This window comes from Cupressus sempervirens, chromosome 2 (genome assembly GCF_028749045.1).
Source record: "Cupressus sempervirens isolate cs-2001-9-10 chromosome 2, ASM2874904v1, whole genome shotgun sequence".
Lineage (NCBI taxonomy): Eukaryota > Viridiplantae > Streptophyta > Pinopsida > Cupressales > Cupressaceae > Cupressus > Cupressus sempervirens.
The window spans coordinates 619,358,560-619,376,462 of NC_143119.1; the positions used below are offsets into that span (position 1 = coordinate 619,358,560).

The following is a 17,903-nucleotide window of genomic DNA, read 5'->3' on the forward strand; positions in this document are numbered from 1 at the left end:
AAGATCACATTGCAATTCAATGTAAGCGATTCAATGTGATCTCTCTTACAAGGTGTCTCTCGTGGCCCCAAAATATTATCTTTTAAAGATACATCACATGAAGGAAAGAACACAAAAAAAGGAATGCTTCGTATAATCAACTTGACTATGATAAGCAATACATGTATAACTTTATAAGCATATGATGCAAAAGTTGGAATTTACATAGAAATAAATTAATGTGCAAAGCAAAAAAATATTCAGTTTATTATTTAACAGGTCATTCAGAGCTACAACTTCAAATCTAACAATGACATTTCCTTGATGCCTTTTTCAGATTTTAATAATGAATGCATCAAGGACTCCAAAAACATTGAGTTAGAATTTAAGAATAAACAACATTTATCTGTAATGCAAAATTGTAATTTTATTGCAAATCATAACGTAGAGCTAAAACCACAAATCTAACAATTCATTCCCTCTAAAGGAAATACTTACATATTGAAAAAATATATAATAATTAAAGGCCGTTCCTTTATAAGTGCCTCAACTCTGTTGCTAAACAAACCAAGGGAATATTTAGAGCAGCAGCACTGCTCTTTGAGAATGACAACATTACACTGATACTACAATTAGCATATAACCTTCAGGCAATATACCTTGAACAATATTTCTTCACAACTGATTGCCACACATTCATTATTTTCCTTCAATGGAACAGGAAACGAATATTGATGTAAAAGAACCAATTTATATATATAAACACTGGAACAATGTAAAACAAAGAGCACAATCATATGCCCGTTGGAAGTATAAGATACAATTAAACCTTAACTGAAACATCGATCTGTAAAGCTGAAAGATGAATAGCTTCAAGGGCAAATACTTGTGAAGCCATTGTAAAGATGTGGCATATCCTTTAGATGATCTTAGGTCATTTTCAGAAGTCTTTCAATCAGAGAACATTTATAACAGGTTAATCTGCTGTATGCTGTTTGCATCCCTTTGGTCCATAATGGTCAGAGCTGCGTCTTACCATCTTACGACACAGTGCACAGAAATGGTTTTGGCAAGACCAGCAAAATATGTGATTGTTATTTCCTTGCTGCCAAACACCAAAAATACCAGACAATAACAAACACTTCCATTAATGTATTTGTTACATATTATAACCATGTCTGCTAAAAATACAGGTCATTTTGACTAGACCAGCAAAATATGCAGTTGTTATTTACTTGCTGCCAAACACCAAAAATGCCAAGTAATAAGCAACACTTTCAATAATGTCATGATCATATTTTAACCATGTTTTCTGAAAATACAAGTCCATTCCAAGAAAGAATGCCAACTTTTATTTCTAAGAGTAGTCGCCCACTAATTATCTACCCTTCATTTCCATTTTCAACTTTTCATGCAAGCAGGAAAAGATTGTTAATATGACAACCAGTAAATGATCATATATCTCCTGTTAGAACTACAACATTTAACAAAATCAAGCATCCAAGAATCTTTGCTTTCTGGACCAAGTGTCCAGTCTGATCTAATCTCATGGTTATGCTGCCACTTCAAATGAGAAATTAATAAATTATTGACTGCCTGCATCCATCCTAAGCTGTCTGAACATTAGATGGCTCTGTGAAGAGAATTTTTCTTATGGGTTTAAACTTTAAAACGTTAATATATATACGGTGGTGTATTTTGCTATCTTGCTTTACTATTACCATACTGGCCTATGAACTTATTTGCTGCTGCATATGTGTGACTGTATGTGTGTATGTGTGTGTATTTTAGAACAACATATATTTTTGTTTCGACAAACCCAAAACAAATTCAAACCCACCCCAAATAAAATTTAAACAAATTCTAAACCCGAATCTGAACTGGCAACTTAGGGTTCAGTACATCAAAGTAGCTAATTATTGCTTCTGTTGTTTGCTAGATTGTAGGATCAGTAAATTGGTATGCCAAATAATTGTTTGCAATGAAATTAAGACTTCTGTATATCACTAGTTTGCTACAATAGTGTACTATCACTTTTTTGTTGGTTGTAGGAATTTCTGTATATTGTTATTTCACTCGTATATCATTGCAATATACACACATCTGTTGTGAGACTACAAATATAATCTTTCCGCATCATTTGTCTATTTCTCTAAGCACACAGACTGAAAACCTTTCCTGTGGTATCAGAGCAGTGTATCCCACCAACCTCAAGGGTTCAGCATGATAAAGCAGTGATGTGTTGGGATTTGATCAACAACCTTTCAAACATCACTATAACACTCACAGGAATATGTCTAATACAAATTTGGTTATAGAAGAATAGAGGGCAATAGGAGGAAACAGAACAGATAACATGGGCGGTAGAGATATTAGAGATCCCAGAGAGGAGCATTTTGTGAACTTGATGGATGGTCTTGTTAGAGAAAAACAGGCCACAAAGAGGAGAGCACAAGCTGCAAAGTTGAAAGCGCGAGTAACAAATCAATGCCTTGAATTGTTGACAGCATTAATGACTTGACACATGGGAGTAACTGTGGGTGAAAATAATGGAAACAATATTTGTCCACCAAGAGTCAACAAGAAAACTCAAATACATAGTAGGAATGCAAATCAGTGAACAAGAACAATAACTTCTAGACCTTTTATGCCTACCTCTCTGCCTGGGGCTCAACCACAGGTTGATAAATGAGCCTCAGTTCATGTGAACAAGAACAATAACTTCTAGACCTTTTATGCCTACCTTTCTGCCTGGGGCTCAACCACAGGTTGATAATGAGCCTCAGTTCATGCAAGATTGGACGAATAGAGAACCAGAGCTTCAGCAAGCTAATTCATTAAGGGATAATAATGTTGTCAGAAGAAAGCATAGACATCGTGCTAGAGGCAAAGCACAAGATTGTGATTTACAGAAAAAGGTTGGGAAGGTAACTCTTCCTCGCTTTGATGGCTTAGGGAAGACATATTTTCAGCTTAATCCCATGCCTAAGGAAGAAATAATCAAAATGAAGCAATAAATCTGGATGGCATTGCATGCAATTAGTGGTATCATGGAAGGATAACAATGGATCAAGATCAGATTATCTCTTGTGCAAAGTTAATAGAAAGACTGATAGAGAAGTTTAAGAAGAAAGATCTAGAATTGCATTTCAATAAAGATAGAGATATGGAGGCTTCTACTTTTACAAACAAGTTTTGTTCCAAGGGATTTCTTCATAAGGGTAAGGTCAACAAACCTGGGAATGAAACCAGACAAAATTGAATCCAACAGGTTGGACGGTGAGCAGCTAAATGACCTACAGAGAAAGAAAATGTGTTTTCATTGCAGAGAGCCTTGGGACCCATTTCACAGATGTTGTGTGAAGATTCCCTATTAGATGCTTCCAGAATGGGTCTTTTAAGCCATTTTTCATGGGACAAGAAGGTAGAGTTGTTAAACAATAGAAAGAATCATAAAATGAAAATAATTTTCAAATATTCATATAGTAACATTTATCAAGCATTTATCATAGATATTAGAGAAGCTTAATATATAACTATTGACCTTAATTAAGATATTACGAGAGTTGACAAAAAAATTGACATTAAGTTTATTGCTTTCATCGTCGACACGAAAATATATTATATAAAAATTACAACAAAATGCTCAATATCTGCAACTTTCAACTATAAAATGACAAAAACACAACAAATATGCAACCATCTCTAATCAATAACATTGCATAAATATTAAAATTGAAATCACTACACTATGAGGGGTTGCCTCTTCCAATGTATTCTAGATTCCATCGAAAAGCTAGATTCTAAAAATACTCAAAAGTATGCGAATTGTGTAGCCACAAGATTCTATGCACAACCACCTACTTCTTTGATTATCTGGACCTAAGAGCATTCCTCTTGACTAAATGAATGAAAATATAGTAGACCAATTCCTCTCTACAACAAAAAATTTAAGTAGCCTATGAAAGCAAAAAGGTCTGCCCTATTTGTCAACTTTCTTTCCTTTGAAAATAGATATCAAACCAATCCAAACACAAGAAACACTATATTGCACTAATGGTAATTAACAAAGAATTAAAAAATTGCATCAACTATTGTATTAATATTGATGACAACCAAATATTGAATAACTCAATTTATTTCAGTAATTCCAACAGAAAATTCAAAATTGAGTTAATATTCAATACTGGAAAATGGAGACCAATATTACATAAAAAATAGTTTATTTCTCATTCAAACCAACACTAATTAACTGCCTACCACAAATGCAGCTCCAGATTCTGTTACAGATCTGATTTGACCCTTTTTATAGCTTGTACAGGACCTCGTATACAGCTACAGGCCGTTACAGCACTCTCAATTTATTTATCTGTATGGCCCAATATATTGCAGTTTCAGAATGCTGCAACTTATATTTGGCAGTTGCAGACCTGGGGGTTGCGTTTCTGTGTGATCACGGACTTGTATGGCCCTTCTATTCTTCCTCCCAACTCAACTTTGGGCTCATCCTAACTTAAACAACATGAATTACTCTCACCAAATGATGCTAAATAACCAGCAATATAGCACGTTACTGTAGCAGCAAGATATCTTCCTTGAAACTTGAGTCTTTCAACAAAAACAAGAATGCTATTCACGAGTTTACATCCTCTGAAACCTTCAAAGAGCTTCTCCAATATTTTCATTTATTTCATATATTTCCCCATCATGCTAGAAGAGATCTCTTGAATTCCTTTTATAATGCTATGAAAAGAGCTCATACGTTCATTTAGACAAGGTGGGATAAATACATAACACCCTTTTTACAAATGAAGTCTCTAATGTGTTTTAGAATAAAAGGGTCATTTAATTTAAATATTTCCCACAAACTATAAACTATGCATTAATGAAGTTAAATATTTAAATTTTAAATTTAACTTTCTAAACTTAGTTTATTAATGCCCAATAAATCATATTAATGATAATAAATTCTCCCATCGACATGGCACTAGCACTAGAGGTCCAAATTCCAATCATATCCTGAATGACTTACTAGAAAAACTAAGTGTTCCCAATACTGCCTCAAACACCTAAGAATGTTTTGTAACTGAAATTGTCTGGGCAAAATGGCCTCTAAGTCCCATATGTCCTGCTTAGCCTACGGGAACATGGATAAATAGGTTAACGACAACACTGCATAGTGAACACTAGAAGGGACATAACAGTCTGCCCTTCCCAAAATTGCTTGTCATTGAGCAAGTTTAATTATCTATGTTAAAATATCTATTCACTCTTCCATGTAGCATCCTTCACTAGCACATACCTCCACTTAACAAGATATTCCTTAATTGTTCTCCTCAAAAAAAACCTAGCCCTGGTATCAATGATTTCCTCTAGAACCAATATCAACCTCCCCTCATCATGCAGGGGGCTAAAACTTTATTGATGGTACTAGATTATGGCTTAAAGTCTTTTTGAGTTTGGAGACATGGAATACAGTATGCACCTTACTACTGCAGAAAACTCAAGCTTGTAAGCCACCTCCCCAATGTGCTAAGTGAATCTGAATGGACTGTAAAAATGTTGCTCAAGTTTCTTAGAACCACTCTTCTCCAAAGAAGATTGTAGGGTTGGGGTATCAAATAAAATCATAAACCATATCACCAATTGCAAAGTTGCACTCAACCCTGTGTTGATCCACATATACCTTTTGTTGGTTCTGTACCTATTATATGTTCTCCTTCAATGCCCTAAGAATGTCCTCTCGTGCAACAAATCTTTTTCACTATTCACCTTGTTACCACCAAAGAGTAAATCCATGAATTTTTGGGCTTCATGCCCATACAGTACCATAAATGGAGTCATGTTGTAGGTGGTATTGTAGCAATGCTCACCCAAATGTAACCATTTGTCCCAAGCTGCTATCTTGACACATAATTCTGCATATTACCTTCTAATCACTAGTTCACTATCTCTGTCTGGCCATCTAGTGTTGGAAGCGAGTTTCATACCGCTCAACTTGGAAAGTCCATATCTGAATAGACTCGGGAGCTTAGGGATCTGTCACTCTAAATTCCATTGTACCCCATGTAACCTAAACACCTCGTTAAACAAGTCAGCCCACTTGGGCTGCTATGTAGGTGGCTGCAAGAGCAAAACACTCTGCAAATTTTGTCAATCTACCAACAACCACATATATGCAGTCCTTAAAATGCACCTTGGGCAGTCTTGTAATGAAGTTCATGTATATACTCTCCCATTATTTATCTGGAAGTGGTAAGGGATGAAGTAACCCAGTTGGAAATGTGTGCTCATTCTTTTTCTGCTAGCTTAATGGACACTCCCTAACATAAGTCTGAACTTCATTTGTAAGTCCCTTCCATGTGAACCTCACCTAGATCTACTTGTATGTCTTACAGAATTCTGGGCGACCAGCCAATGAAGCATCATTGAATATCCTCAGAATCCTCTCCTTACTGTGAGGAGGCACTAAGTAGATTATATTCTCATAGAATATGAGGTCACCAATTACTATATACTCGTCATCCTGAAATGTGCCCTCAATCAAACGTGATGCCCACTAATCCTTGGCATATTCTACAACAATACTCTCCTTCCGATCAGCTGATATCTCTACCACGGAGCTTGCATGTGGCCTCCATGAGAGCGCATCCACCACTACATTTTTCTTACCTCTGGATCATGAAATATTTAATGTTATTATCGTTTATTTTAATCACAAATCTACCGCCTACCAAATAAGACTTGAATTTAGCCAACACGTGCATAATTGCCAATATCTCCAGATTGTAGATAAAATAGCCCCTCCACCCTTCTCAACTTTGTGCTATCATAACTTATGGGATGGTTTTCCTACATTCAAACCACACCAATCCCATCACCTAAAGCATCACATTGTAGCTCAAATCGTTTGGTGAAATTTGGAACAGCTAACAATGGGCAACATGACATCTCTTCCTTGAAATGCTCAAAACACTATTGTGTTGTCTCTGACCACTTGTTGATGTGAGTTTTGTTCCACTACAACATACAAAATCAAACAAGCAATGTTTTGAGAACCATCAAACACTCAAACCTCTCTTGACTAAGGCCACTTCTTTTGCTAGGCATGCAAAGTAAGATCATGAAATGACTTCAAAAGTTCCTTCAATTATCAATACTCAATGAAATAACATAATTTGTTGGGATCACTAAGGGGACCTACATTGTTTTTCAACACTTGTCAATTGGAATTTCTAAAGATTTGGCTTCACAATGCGCAATAAAGATATAGTTTTGATTTCCAACTCTTAAACTCAAGTTTAACTTTTACTGCTACTGCTAATTATGAATGTAAAGAAGCATGGATGCGCTTGGACTCTAATAATTGAAAATTTGTCAGCAACTCCACCCACCTAGTGCAAGCTTCTAAGGTATACTCAAATGGTTTTCAAAACAATATCTCCTCTTCAGTCCCAACCATAGATGCAAACTAAAGTTTGAAAATCAATTGAAGTACTTTCAATAACCAGATCCCCACACAGGTCATGCTTACAATCAGCAAGCTGCCAATGGCCTAGTTTATATTTGTGTCTAGCAAGTAAACATCCACAATTACTCCCATCCAATTATACTGCTTTAAAAAACTTCTATTCTAATCAATCTCAACAACTTGAAATGAAATCTATTATGAGTGAGGATGAAGATAACAATGCAATAATTCAAACTTTTTTGCAACAAATCACCATGCAAAACACAACAATGAAAAGTAAAGCAAGTTTTGCATTATCTTAGCAACAATAGTCCAACATCTCCCTTTTAGAAAGGAAATGAGCACTCCTTATATAGGGAGCTCAAGTACAATGAACAACAAAGATTAAATTAGAATCAATGGCACAAATTAAATCCTACAAAACCGAATTAGGGTTGTCACCTCATCGGCCCATGAGATTCATGAATCCCAAAATGAGTCAATAGAAAAATTACAAAATAGTGACAACCAACCAAATGGCACCAAAATGTGGGCCCATCAGTATTAAGCATCTAGACTACCAACAAATGAGAGAATGGTTTGCTGCTTAGGCTTAACATCAAATTATCATCCAATATATTGTTTCCCTTGTCTCTTTCTTTCTTTGCCAGCCTAACACAATATTGTTAAGCACATTCATTGGAGGCATGGGTGTATTCTGAATTATCCAATCTGCCAAGTCCATTTCAGATTTAGTTGTAGCAATTGTTTTCTCCCACTCTCCTACATTATCTTGGGTTGAGGCCAAGAGAACCTTGAAAGTCTCCATAAATACTCTATTGTGATGATACCATTCTCCTTTGAAGTGAGAACTCCCAATCTTTCCTTCAAAATTTCGAAGCTTGTATTTTCTTCTCTCTTCTTCTCAAAGTAGAAGGCAACCTTCATTACTCCTATGGCTTCTTCAATCTTGTTCAAGATGGAAATGCCAAGACGAAAAATATGATGTTGTTATATCCTTCATCCCTCCTACCTTGATCACCTTCCTCCTTTCCAATTGTTGATTAGGAACTTTTTTCATATCCTGCAATTGAGGTATGGTCTTGTTCTTGATAAGCTGAAATTCCTCCCAAAGGTTGCTAAAAGCATAAAATGTCCCTCTAAGTTCTATTAGTGTTTGAAATTGTCCCACAATCTCTAGAAGAAAGATTGTTCCCCTCCATCCAAGCTCAAGTCTCTTGAATTGAATCGATGTCCTTGAACCCTCTGCACTGTCAATATCTTCCCTCTACAATGAGAGGTGGTTCAAATGTGTGATTTCTCTATTGGATTGGTTTGAAGACATTCCTATAGGATGCTCTCAATCTCTTATTCTCCTCTTTATGTTTGTTCTTCTTTGTAACTTCCTTATTCACTTTGTTTTGTATGCCCTTAAGAGCATCTTGGGCTTCCTCGTATTCTATTTTCTTTGTAGTAGCTTCCAATTCATGTTCAACTATCTCATAATCCTGAGGCTGAATGCTACCTCTTGCTTTGTTTGCCTTTGGAATGGCAATTGAACCTTATAGGTCCCTGAATCATCTCCAATCACCTTGGCCACCCATCCTGTTGGCTAACTCTCCTTCTCTCCTCCAACTTGTTGTACAATGTCTTTGTTGTCCTACATTTTATCACCACAAAATGTTGGTAAAAGCACGAAACTTTCTAAGCTTGAATTTGATATTTAATTGTTTAATGTTGATTGATTGATCAATTTCAATTCATATACCAAATTGTTTTACTGAAGGCCGTCATCAAGTCTTTTTCGTTTTGCTTTCTGTCAAGCCTTTGCTTGATTTTTAAAACTTTCATTGTCCATTCTTTGTTTTTGAGTTTGTGTTTGTTAGTTTTTTGTCCTTTGGTTTTGCTCATGTCATGCCTTTCGATTTCCCCTTCGATTCAGTCTAACCTAGAGGTCAATCAAAGTTGTCAGTCAAGAGATATGCTCGTTTTAGTGTCTCAAAAGTGGACCTTTTTGATGCAACAGCACAAATTAAAAATATGATGTTATATTTTCAATTTGACTTTAGCTTTTTGATAGATATAACTTATGTTCACATTTTGTTATGCTTCTAAGTTACTTTAACTTTAAATTTTTAACTTAAAGTGACTATAGTGCACTTTATGTTAAAAAGAAACTTCATAACCTAAGTCACAAGGTTCAAATTCGAATTTGAGTTTGGCAACAATAAAATTCGGATAAAGTTCAGCATAGAAAAAAAATTGAAAAAAATTCAACATTAAATTCGCCTAATATAAATTTTATTTAAATATAATAATAATAATATATCCAAAACATAATATATCCAGTAAAATTTAAACGAATTTAATATTACAAAACATTATAGATTCGAAACAAAATAAATAATCACTACAGTTTATTTTGAAAAAAATATATAATATTTTAGTTTTAACTATAAAAAATATATATTAAATTCATTTTTTAAAATACAAAACACCAAGTAAAAATACTAAAATACTATTAGTTAATAACATAGTTAAAATTATATTGTAACATTAATAAATAAATAAAATAATAAATTTTATTCTATTTACATACCATATGTTAAAACATGCGATTTTTTCAATACTTGCAATATATATATCTTTGTTGCGTTTAAATGACATGGTGTGTAAAACTCACGGATTTTCGGAGCATATAGATGGTCGAAAAAACCTAATGTAACAGATGACTACCTACAGATGAAAGGGCCGACTACCTGCAACTGTAGAAATTCGTATGGGCACATTATTATGAACACATCCACAACATGACAAATCTCATTGCTAAGCGGACAGATTCAGAACACGACAAATCTCATTATTAAGCAAACAGATTCAGAACACGGAAGGGATGGATAGATGCAGAAGACAGAAAATCTCTTATACCCTAAACACAAATGTAGATGTTTCCTTTTTAACTCGTGGAAGTCGTAGAAAATTCTTCTTCAACAAACTGCAGCGAACTTGTAACGAATTCCAACAAATTTTTTCTGTTTTTTTCAAATTCGCCGAAATTCGAATTTGTAGCCGAAAATTCGGCGAACCTTGTGACATAATTCATAACTATATAGTTCCAATTTAATTTTTGGTTTTTAAATCAAATGTATATTTAAATGTTACTTTTTAAATAATGTTTATATATTATATTTTAAAATATGATAGATAAATATTCTTTATGGCCGATTTTGTAACATTTTTATAAATTTAAGTGAATTAAATGACTTAAAGTCTTCAGAAGTGGACATTTTATATACAATAATATGTTAAATCCATCAAAAGTGGATATTTTACATGTCACTGCATATAAAGTTCTGCATTTAACATCTAAAAAGTGAGATGCATTTTAAAACATGCTTCCTGCCCCAAAAGGTTTGATTTTGCCTATGGGCATATTTTAAAACATGTAATGGCACTCAAAAAGTGTGATTTTGATGAGATGCACATTTTAAAATATGTAGGTGACCCAAAAAGGTCCGTTTTTTATCAAAAAACATATTTTAATATATTCAATGACACTTTAAAAGTCCATTTTTGAAGAAAAATATGTTTTTACCCTCCAAGAACCCGATTTTGATCATAAGTTGAGATTTTCTCAATGGATTTGCATGAGATCTCTTCTATTGGAGGTGTTTTTGGTTGGCAATGATTTGTCTTGCATTTAAAATGGATTCAACAAGCTAAAAAACGTATTTGGAAGCTCTCATCTAGGGCACGATTTTGGAAATAACTCCAAATAGATCCATTTTTGACCCACGTTTTTGCTCAAGAAGGACTCGATTTGGTATATTTTGGAGATTACATTGCATTTCGGCACATGTTTTGGTGTTTAATGATCAAAACATTTGATCATGTGCCTTGGAGAAAACATTTTTATTAAAAATGTCCCATATGCATGTAATCCAAAAATGATGGGATTTAGAGCAATGATAGGGCACGTTTTGGCATCTTCCACCTAAAATGCATTGTTTGCTGCCTTCTCTCATTCAAATTTGCAAAAGTTTGAAAGGTTCAAGTGTTTTTGAAAAAAATTTCAAACATTGGAGCATCCTTTTCCTTCATTTTTGACACATGTAAGTGGACTCTTTCTTTCTTACTTTTAATTCATGCTTATCTTGCTGATTTTATGCATGTAATTACCTGATAGTTGCCACTTGTTAAAATCTTTGCCATGGAAAGTGCATTTTTCCTTTAAAAATGAAGTTTTTGTTCATTTTCATATTTTTGGTTCTTTTCCAAGTCCCAATTTTGAATTTGAGTGTTGAAGTGCATTGCATCTTGGTATGTTTGAGTCACTTTCTAAAGGTGCGTTTTTCTTTTGTGTTTTGTGCTTTGTGCTTGCTTGCCAGTTTTTCTCTACTTCCCAAGAACCTGTTTTTGCTTCATTACATGCGAAAGCATCATCACATTCCACTTTCCCTTTTTGTGTCATAACATCTCATCTCTCACTCAACGAATGCAATTACATGTTTTCCATCTCATTCACCATCCACGCATGCATGTAATCTCATTTTCCACTTCCACTTTCACTCATCTCACTTTCCGCATTCATTTGCATGAGACAATTACACGAAATGTCTTACATATAATTGCATCCAAAAGGTCCAATTTTGATTAAAAGTCACATTTTGAAAATAAAAAAGATGTCATTTTCATCTCCCATGTGCTTTAACTTCGCCTTTTCACCAAAAGTCACTATAAAACTCATTATCCCTCTTCCATTTTCCATTTCCATCCCTCCATATGCATTTGCGCCTCCATGAGCAAATACATGTTTCTACATTTGTTTATGCTTTCCATCTCATCCTTCATTCGCACTTACATGTGAAGTGCATCCTCCACCCGCATTCACATCTCATCTCAACTTCCATCTCCCGTTACATGTTGCACTTACATGTGTTCATTTTTTATGCAATAATGTCTTGAAAACACTAAGTCACTTTTGAAATCAGCAATTTTTATTTTCACACATTCCCATGCGTTCCACAATCACACATTTTCATTTCATTCCATCTTCCATATTTTCACTTTCATATCATTTCATTCCACATTCCGTTCATTTCATTCTGCACTCCACTACATATGCATATGCTTTCTCTTTAAAGTCACTTTGTCGGATTTGCGAAGTCTCCAATCCATTTTTGAATCTTCACTGCTGATCCAGAATCTACTTGTATGGAGATTCATTCTAATGATGTATTTGTATTTTGGAATTTTTGTGTTGCAGCGCAAACACAAGACATGTCCTCACCATCAAAATTCAACGGCAAAATAAAATATCAATATGATAAAGAATTGGCTCATGCAACTCCTTCGTTAGTCATATCTATTCTGGATAACGTGATGGACACAAAGTTTGGTCATGTGGATGTGGCTGATTTTCTACAAAGGGTTGAAGCTCCAGCTAGTCATGAAATGAAGCATATTAAGAGAAACAAAATTCACCTGGTGTCTACATTTCCCATGGCGGCTATAGAATCTGATCTCATTTTCAGATGTGCATAGCAGTTTACTCCCAAGACAAGGACTATCAAAGACACTGATGGCAAGGTTATCATTAGCCTTGACCCTGAGGTCATTGAGAAAATCTTTAAGGTTCCACATAAAGCAGAATGTGCTGATTTGACTAAAGAACCATCTTTGGCATGCCGGAATGGGCAAAAGGGCAATTATCAGAAGTATGTCAACCTTTTCTGGTTAGACAATCAAAGAAGCAATTTCTTCAAATGGCCAAAGATTGTTCATCGGTCTAATTTCAAACAAAAAAATAAGGATCTCATCATCCTTCTCAATAGGATTTGTGGCCTTAAAGATTCTACTGATTTCAAGCCATGCATGAATAAGTTCATGTTTCAAATTATGGAGAATAAAGAACACATCTTTTGGAGAGAACTCATCAATACTGCACTTTGCCAGCAGATATGCAATGTAAGAACATTAGTGCCCTTCTACATGAATTCTTATCTTGTTTACATTGTTGCTGCCATAGGATCTTTCTCTGGTCTTTCTACCAAAGAAGATTGTCTTCAAATTCCTATTTTGGATTACTATGACCAAATCACTTTGGCAAATAGTGAATTCCATTACAAAAGAGTCCAAGATGCCTTCTTTGGGCATTTCTGGTGCTTGTTCAATAAGCAATTATCTATCAAAAGAGTATCTAATGCAGCATGGGAGAAGGTGAACCAATATGGCTATATTTTTATTCAATTTCCCACTTTCACATACTTGAGAGTTGGATATTTCAAACGTGAGTCTTATACTTTACCTAGGTATGCTACAAATCGAATCATCTTGATAGAACTAGGTAGACAACTCATGAACGTGCAAAGTGATCAGCATGCTTTGCATAAGCCTAGTTTTGGCATTACCTTAGCTAAAGCTTTGGCTATTGGCAATTATTCAATCATTTTTGTGCCTAAAGCAAAGAACATGGAAGCATAGTTGTAGTTGATCACCTTGAAGAAGTTCAAAGCCAGATTCGATTTTGACTACAGAGAGATGAATTCTCAAATGATAAGAGCTTACACTCATGTTCATCGCATCGAAGACATTTGGATAGATATGAGGACAGATTTTGACATCATGAAGATGATCTATTGCAGATTAACCCTGCAACAAATAATTGATTTTAACATGTTGGAAATCCGTTTAGATTTCCAAGTTGAAGCTGATGGCAACATCCTTGATCCGGAGTTTCATCAAGCTGGCTTTGATAAGAAATACGCTTTTCCTATTCAATGGCAACAAAAGGAAGGTACGTCTATCATGGATAGATTTCAATCCATCTTGGTAAACACTAACAAATGGTTGAAAAGTAAAGGCCTTAAAAGAATAAATCCTAAGATGGGCTTGGATTGTGGGAGTTTTGGTCCTCATGGTAGGAAATCACAACTAGAAATTACAAGGAAAGATGGTACCTCATCTTTTGATGCTTCCCTCAAATTCAAATCAAAGGGTGGAAAAGGAGCTAATTCATCTCAAATTCCTAAACCGATTCAAAAATTAGTGGAAGAATCAGAAGAGGAACTGGAAACAAAATCTGATAAAGCAGATTCAGATGAAGAAGGGGAAATTATGATCATATCTCCTCCAAAGCTTGCACAAGCTTGTACATCTTCTATACATGAAGAGCCTTTTCTGCATGAGGTTGATAATGATGTGGATTCATTCTCCATTGTTTTCACTCCTTCCATTCCAGTTTTGAAGGTTAATACCATGACTCTTCCTATTTCCTCTGCTGCTCCTCACACCCCTGCGCATGAACAATACAATCATTAGCAAATGTGTTTGAAGATTTTCCAACTCTTACCAATGGTCAAGTTTCCCAACTTGATACATTTTTGATAGGATTTGAGTTTTTCATGATGGAGTCTTCTCAACATGTTCCTATGCCTTCAGTTGTACAGACTGAATCTTGCTTAGTCATTACGGAAATACAATCAAAATCAATGCCAATGGTTTCCACTGTACCCGCTTCTACGGATGAAAATTTAGTCTTCCTGCATGGTTGAGCAAAATAACAACGAAGAGGAGGAAAGTGGTTGTTCCTCCGGACAATCTTCCTATTAAGAAGACCAAATCCAAATCTTTGAAAGATAAGATTGTTTCCAGAATTTTGGTTGATTCTGATAAAACCAAATTTGTTGAAATTGCTAAGCCCCTGGTGGATAAACTTGTTGAGGAACTTGTTCTGATTACAAGTTTACAAAGGTTGAAATTGGAAAGTAATCATGTTTGAGTTGTTTGCAAGATGCTCAAAATGCATTAGCTAATGTATCAAAGAGCAATCATGAGCAACCACGAGTCTTAGATACAGGAAATCATTTCTGAAAGAGTTTGAGCTATCACAGAGACATTTACAGTTCTTAAGCATGTCAAAAAGATGAATGAAATGGAGTGAAACTTAATTTCTTCTTTGACTCAAGAAGCAGATAACTTGAACGAAATCCTTGATGATTGGGATGAAATGATAAAATTTGATCTGGATGCCTTGGTCTCATGTGACATTCTTCCATCATGTGAAATGTTCTTCAAATTTCAAGGACTAATTGGTTACAAAGAGGAAACATTGAGGAAGTTGATCACAAAATTGTAGGTGACCTTTGGAGATTGTCAATCAATTGAAACAAGTGTTACTTGTGATTTGGAACAGATGGGATGTCATGTTACTAATAAATCTGGTAATCTTATTGCAGCAGAGAGAGCAAATTCAAATATAAAATTAAGAGCAATGCTGATGTAGATTCTGAAAATTTTGGTTCGCACACAATGAACAAATTTGTCTTGTATAAATCCTTGAGAAAACACTTGTTAATTAATACAGCAGCAAATTCCAAAGTTGTGCAATCAGCATATGAAAATGCAGTGAGAGTAGAAGTCATATCAAAGACTATGGAAATTGCTGCTCTTCCCACAGTGTGTGACATCATTGACAAATTCAAGGCACTGAGAAACAATCTTTAAGATTGTTGTTTTTTTTTTTATTTCATGTTAGTAGTTGTAAAAGATGTATTACATAAGGAAAAGTGTAATTACATGTAATGCGAATTGCATGTACATGTAAAGATGTAATGCGAGTTGCACGTGCAGTTGCATGCAACCCTTTATTTTCTTCTGTAGTTAGACTAGGTCAAAGTTGGTTGAATTGCTCCACCTTTTTCTCAACTCCTGTGCCTATATAAAGGAGTGCCCCTTCATTGTAATATCATCATTATCTTTATGCAAAAAAGCTCTGGAGAAATTGTGTAGCAAAACTTTGTTTGTGTAAGCACTATTTTTGAGAGAGTGAGTACAAGACTTAACTTTGATTCAGTGAGATTGTTATTTGTGGGTTGTAAGCTTTGTCTATAATTCATCCAAGTTATCTTTGATTCATGTTATCTTGTGTTATTGCTAATTGTATCTGGTGAATTAAATAGAAAAGAGTAAGAAACAATTGGAGCTAGAGCTTTGACCAGGAGCAATTGTGGAAGTATATAGCTAGAAGCTTTGTCTGTAGCTCATACTTTTTTCTTAATTCGCAAAATAGTTAAGTTATTCTTACTTTTAGGAGTCTTTGTGCCCTAATTGTAAAGTTTTTTCATATAGAAGTATGACCGGATTTAGAGCCAAACCGGTACATTTTCAGCTAGCCTTTGAGTTAGTGAAGGTTTATCGGTATCACTATTTCCAGCTCTTGATAGAAGTGTAGTTAGAGATTCACCCTGTCCATTACTCACTCCACGAGTAAGTGGATCTTTCTTGAAAGATAAGAAGAAAGGATTGGTAACACCATTTTATAAAATCTCTCGACTTCTTGCTTACCTTGAGTTGATCCAAGGAACGGTGAGAAGGGGGAGCATTCCCTTTCAGCTAGGAGAGACTCTGTCTCACAAGCTGTGGCTGGTCATCCTATTTTGCAACTGGATTTTTACCCAAAACTATCGAATGCAAAATATCCACCCAACAGCCTTCAATATTTTTAATTGGTTCAGGCTCATCATTTTGATTTCCTTGTATCATATCCTACAACCAATCAAGTGATGTGCATTCTCACAGTTCCACATTAGGTTCTATGCTGGTATGTTCACAACATCTTTGCTTTGGCCCTCATTAGGAGGTGGGACTTGTGTCTACCATCTGAGCCTCATTTCCATGTTGTGGAGAAAGAATTTGTTCTATCTCAAAGGAACTCAATGGACAATACCCTGAAGAGCTTTGGCTAATACTATTTTTCTTTCTTCTTTTTATTCCAAAGAAATCTCTTGTAGCACTTCCTTCCCTTTAGTTGGCATGGTCATTCCTTGTCTCGAAGTGGCACTTTCTTTTGTTGGTGAAGCAATTTTCTTATGTCTCTTGGCTTGTGGCTCTCCAATCCTTATCCCATTTTCTCTCAAACTCCTGTTTGGTGGAACCTTTGCAATAGTTTTCCTTACCTTCTTGGCTTCGCAATGTTGTTTACTTGATGCTTGAGGTTACTCGAATGATTCTTCTTCAATTTCCTCTACCTCTATCATCTTATCATATGTCAAGGATACTCCTATCCTTACCAAATCCGCAATCTTCCCATCCATTCATTGCTGAGTAAAGAGCGAAACTAGAATCATCAAAGCCTTAAGGCTAATCTCATCATCATGCCAATCAGTTGTTTCCAACTCATGGTTTGTAGTACTATTTAAGTTTCCTCTAGTGATGTTATCATTCCCATCCAATTGATCAAGAACTATAATCCCCTTTGATTTATACTTTCTAATCATATCTACTATAAACCTCGAGAACATCTTCTTTCTGACCTAAAAATCATCCCTTGCATTAGCACAATAGACCTCTAGATGCGGGATGTAGAAGTATATGTTCCCATATGCTCTTTCAATCTTTCTCTTAGGATCGAAGTTTCCTCTTGACTAATAAAATCCTAGTCCAGAGTACTCAAATTCCTCATCTGATGTCTCTT

The 17,903-nt window shown here is 35.1% G+C and overlaps 1 protein-coding gene across 1 annotated transcript in view; it reads right to left on the reverse strand.

Annotated features, from left to right (window-relative positions):
• Nucleotides 1-380: 380 nt before the first annotated feature.
• Nucleotides 381-17,903, reverse strand: part of LOC149574902 (uncharacterized) — a 130,806-nt gene continuing 113,283 nt past the window's right edge. The window contains exon 8 of the mRNA XM_089814752.1: nt 381-1,084. Within this exon, the coding sequence (XP_089670878.1) occupies nt 956-1,084 (129 nt within the window). The 3' untranslated portion in view covers nt 381-955. The remainder of the gene's footprint in view (nt 1,085-17,903) is intronic.